The sequence below is a fragment of the Rutidosis leptorrhynchoides genome, chromosome 6 (assembly GCF_046630445.1).
Source record: "Rutidosis leptorrhynchoides isolate AG116_Rl617_1_P2 chromosome 6, CSIRO_AGI_Rlap_v1, whole genome shotgun sequence".
Lineage (NCBI taxonomy): Eukaryota > Viridiplantae > Streptophyta > Magnoliopsida > Asterales > Asteraceae > Rutidosis > Rutidosis leptorrhynchoides.
Genome location: NC_092338.1, coordinates 222589445 through 222594611, shown reverse-complemented (window position 1 = coordinate 222594611; position 5167 = coordinate 222589445). Strand labels below are relative to the sequence as shown.

At 35.5% G+C, this 5167-nt stretch overlaps 1 protein-coding gene across 1 annotated transcript; it reads right to left on the bottom strand.

Annotated features, from left to right (window-relative positions):
• Positions 1 to 724: 724 nt before the first annotated feature.
• On the bottom strand, positions 725 to 3826 carry LOC139852581 (UBP1-associated protein 2C-like). Its single transcript, XM_071841884.1, has 3 exons — positions 2928 to 3826; positions 2065 to 2499; positions 725 to 1044 (listed from the first exon to the last, which is right to left on the bottom strand). The coding sequence occupies exons 1-2, from the start codon at positions 3748 to 3750 to the stop codon at positions 2066 to 2068; spliced, it is 1257 nt and encodes a 418-aa protein (XP_071697985.1). The 5' UTR covers positions 3751 to 3826; the 3' UTR covers positions 725 to 1044; position 2065.
• Between the last annotated feature and the right edge of the window lie 1341 nt (positions 3827 to 5167).

Genomic DNA, 5167 nt, shown 5'->3' with positions numbered 1-5167 from the left:
ATTACAATACATTATCTGTTAAAAATAGCATTGAGAACAGATAGACTGCCATACTTGAATTTGATGCTACCATTCATCATCAAATATTTTACTGAATACATACGATTTATAGAACTATCTGGCATACTACTTATAGAAGCTAACTAAAAATGCAGCAACTTTACGAGCTACAAAGTAAAAAGGATTTTATTTGGGTAGAAGAGGATTGTACTTCCTATAAAGGCAGTGTGGTAGTATGTCCCCAACTAGGTCATTGTCGGTCGAAATCCGGTCAATGGTCTTCCAACGGATCAAATTCAGTAAAAAGTCGAATTTATTCCGTCAAAGTCATATTTAATCTGTCAAAGTCGGATTTATTTGGTCAAAGTCGAATTTAGCCGATCAAAACTGATCAAAATTGATCAACGTCCAACTCCGACTAGTCCCCAACTAGGCGTATACATCCCTACAAGGTCGCAGCCGACTAGTGGCCACTAGTGACTTTTATAACCTAGGGTAAAGGTTTAAGAATATTCTGGTGATTTAAACTGTTATGTTGACTCAATCTACTAAGGTAGACTAAACTAAAGAATTAAAGATTCAAGGACAACATATATTATTGTAATCTATCCAAACTCAAATTTCCAATCAATTTGGAGCTTTCATAATCTTAACTGTTAAACTAGAAAAAGAAAAACAATAAACAAGTGAACACAAATAGACAACAAGGAACACAAAAGTAACAGAAACAAACAACTGAATCAAGAGAACATATAATGCACATAAACAAAAAACAACCATTATTTGACTAAAAGCAATACAGAACAAAGGTAAGTTTACAGCAGAGGAGGATATCTAACAGCACTCCCATAAAAAGCAACAACTGCAGCAAGTTCTGAACATAGCTCAAGTAGAAAACATAGACCAATAGTATCAAATCAAATAGGCAGATAAAACGAAGCATCAACAAAGGTAAAAGCAGTCCATTTATCAACCACTGTCAGCAATCACGAAAATCGGCACAACCATTTAAAGCAATTCCATCCAACAAGCTGTGTCATACACCTGAATCAAATATACATATATAGCTATATCCGTCACTACCAAATTCCAACACCAATGCTCAATCAATGACAAGATAGTTAATTTTGGTCACATTGGGCTACAATTTACATTAGAGCGCTAGGGAAAAAAAAAAATAATAATAATAATAATAAATAATAAATAATAATAATAATACAGTAATAAAATTAAAAATATAAATAAATAAATAAATAGGAAATTCAACTTCTTTGTGTATTTATAAAGCACAACTATGATAAAACAGTGCCACCTGTAAAAATTGAACGATCATATAGACACAGATAAGACAATTAGAAACTCCAAGAAACACAAAATTAGAAGTGGCATTCCAAACCAAAAGTGCAACCAGTTTCCGACTCGGCATTTAAGCTTAATGAAATAAAACGGCTGAAAACCATGTTACACACAGTATAAAATATATTTTTCTTCAAAAATAAATCTAAAAGGGGAAACAAAACGGCTGAAAACCATATTACAAACAAAACCAAAAAACAATTAAGGTAAGCAAGCAAAATGATGTCAATACTACCATCCAATCAATTTAGACAAAGCCAGTATTTAAAAGCATTTGTTGGGTTGGGTGTTATATTCAAAAAATTCCAAAACAATTAGAAAAGAAAAAGTTTCTGTATCGCAAGACTAAACCAACTAATACTAAAAAAGTGAACAGACCAAAGACTCAGTCATGTACAAAATGAGGATATACTATAACCCATGATTTCTGAGATAATAACTTGGTATGTTCATCAAATGCCACTTCTAAACATCTTGCACGTTAAAGGTTTTGATGCAGGGTGCATATAACAGATACTGAAAGATAAAACAATTTCTGATACAAAACAAATATCAAAGTTTCGTGCAATTCTGATAGAGAATCAGTTTACTCCATATTAGAAGAATACGTTAATACTCTAGATAATTATTATTTATTATATAGATTAAAAAATTGTAATAATAAGGTTGTCAAAAACATATCTCAAGACAGGAAAAGCATAGAAGTACCTCAATAATATGGAGGCCCGCCCTGGTACATCCCACCAAGTGGACCTCTTGGACCGACAGGTGGCAGGTTAGATTGTGTTGGATAACCTGAAGATGGACCATAATGTCCACCATCACCATATCCACCCTGACTCGGGGGCAACCTGTTCAGAGACGATGCAAGATTGTGCTGCCCAGGATAGTCCGGAGCAGCAGCCCCACCACCATAATGTGACCCACCACTACTACCGTATCCGCCACCACCGTATCCGCCACTACCGTATCCACCACCATACCCGCCACTACCTCCACCACCACTACCAAATGAAGGTGGCCCCTGATTTCCAAAACCTGAACCACTGCCAATACCTGAAGGGACAGAAGAATTCAAGTGCGGATTTTGATGAGGCGTCAAAGGTGGTCCGCCGGAGTACCCACCAAACGATGTTCTCGCACCTGTAATCCACCATTACAAAATAAAACTGTTATTTTGTACACGATACGTCAAATAGTCAGCAACTTACACATGTGCTTAAACATCATATTTGTTAATATGTCTCACCATGTTGTCATTTGAATTATAATGATCGATTTTAAATGATTCCTATTATCATAACTTACAAATTCTACAGATAGCCTTTGATGTATATTATCTGTATCTATACCAAAACTCAACTGCAGGCAGCATCAGAACATAACCTCATTACATTCAAGGCTTAAGTTAAATTTTACTAAAGTCAATAATCAAAAATATCCAACTAATCCGGTCACACTATATCTACAACAATATATTCACAGTGAATACATACTCTGAATTTAATACTTATACTACTATACATATCATTACATAACAGAATTAAAACAAAAAGGCAGCAAAATCTCACCTTGCATACCATATCCCGAATTCATCGATCCAGGAATCGACCCAGGGGTTGGAGCAGCTTCACCAGGCATCCCACTCACTTTCCCTTTCTTACCATCAGTAGCCATTTTACACATAACCTGATTCCCATCAATATTCTTAATCGGATCCACAAGCGAATTCCTCGCACCTTCTTCCGTCTTGTACACAAAAAACGCAAACCCTTTCTGCTTCCCGGACTGTTTATCAAACCCTAACGGCCCTTCCTCAATCTCCCCATACGAAGAAAAATGACTCAACAATCTCTCAGACGATATCTCAAACGGCACATTTCCTACATAAATCTTCCTCATCGAAACGTCTACATTGACTGAATCTCTGGCCGCCGCTAATTGTGCTACCGTAATCCTACCATCAATTTTCTTACTAGGTTGCTTTAAAGCTAAAACGGCACCGTCTATATGTTTAAAAGTAACGAAACCATAACCTTTAGATTTACCTGAATTTTTATCAGTAATTACAATAGCTTCTTCCAGTTCACCGTAAACAGCGAATATCGATCGGAGATTATCTGAAGTTGTTTCCCAACCGATACCGCGAATGAAGAGTTTGCGTTGTGTTGGATCGACATTGGCGATTGATCGGACGGAATCTAAGACGGCGACATCTCTAACGACGACGGTTTGTAAGACGTCGAGAAGTTGCTCTTTGGTGAATGGTTCGAGAATTTTACGAGCGTCTTGTGTGGCGAGACTGTATGACGACGGCGGTGGTGATACGACGTCGTTGTTGGTGAATTGGCTGCCGTTATCGTCAGTTTTTCTCTTTTTATTCAACAGATCCATTATTGTTATTGTGTTTTCCGGTGAATGTAAACCCTAGGATCTCACAAAAACCCTAGCACAACTGAGACTTTAAAACTGAATGGTATTAGCCCTTTTATAGAATAGAACAAGATTATTATTCAAGAAAAATCTATAAATATAAGTGTTGGCAAAGTATTAATGGTGCGAAATTGATCTTTATTATTATTATGGGTTATATTTTCGAAATCATCGACTATAATTTACATCATCAATTACCTAACTACTACAAACTTAGATTAACGGCAATTGGGAACTAATTGAGGAAGATAACTGAGGAAGATAATTATCGAACTCTTACAGATGCTATAATGGCAATAGGGAATTAATTGATGAAGATAATTATCGAACTCTTGCTGATACTATATTTGAATCACTGATGTGTAGTGATTACATGTAATTACATGTAATATTTTTGATTGTAAATATTAAGAACATGTGGGATTTAACTCTTGATACATAACTGCTAATGGAACTGCCTGAAGAGTGCACATTTGAGACTGCATTGGCTGATTTGATTGTGAGTAATAACGCGCGTTTAATAATTATTACTCACAGTCAAATCAGCCAGTGCGGTCTCAAATGTGCACTCTTCGGGCAGTTCCATTAGCAGCTCTGTATCAGGAGTTAAATCCCACATGTTCTTAATATTTTCAATCAAAAATATTAGATGCAATAACCACACATCAGTGATTCAAATATAGCATCTGCAAGAGTTCGATAATTATCTTCCTCAATTAGTTCCCAACTGCCATTATACAGATTCAGAATATTTGTAAGGACTGGTCTGATATCTTCAGAAGTTAGACGTAACTCTCTGATGGCTTCCAATGGCGTTTAGCGATATCTTTGAAGTATACCTAAAAGATTAATAAAAAATTTTCAAATTAGTAACACTTTAATTACTAATTTGTTTGATAATAAAAATAAATGAGTTGTTATTTACTTATTAGGACTCCTTTTAATCATTAAAGTTGTTCGAATATCTTCCCCACTGGCAATTCTATCAAGATCGAGCTGAAACTGCACAAAGCATTTAAATAATCAATCTACTTAACGGGACACACATGATAACTTATGTCAAATATCAAACATTTTTAAAAAGTATTACTTGGAGGGGAATTAGCTATGGAGGGAAATTAACCTTTGGAATTGAGTAGTGGATGTATAATTTCCTTCTCCGCAAACGCTTATTTCGCAACACACGCATGGCAGTTCGAGCAGCACGAATATCGGAGTACGATATCATCAAAAAACCTCCTATGTTTACCAGCGTGTGCAAGGCGTCCTAATATCAGCGTATTGGTACAAAACACATAATAAATAAATATGTTAGGTCACTAAATATAGGTTTTTTTTTCTTTTTCTTTTTTTAAAGTCACTAAATATAATTATCAAG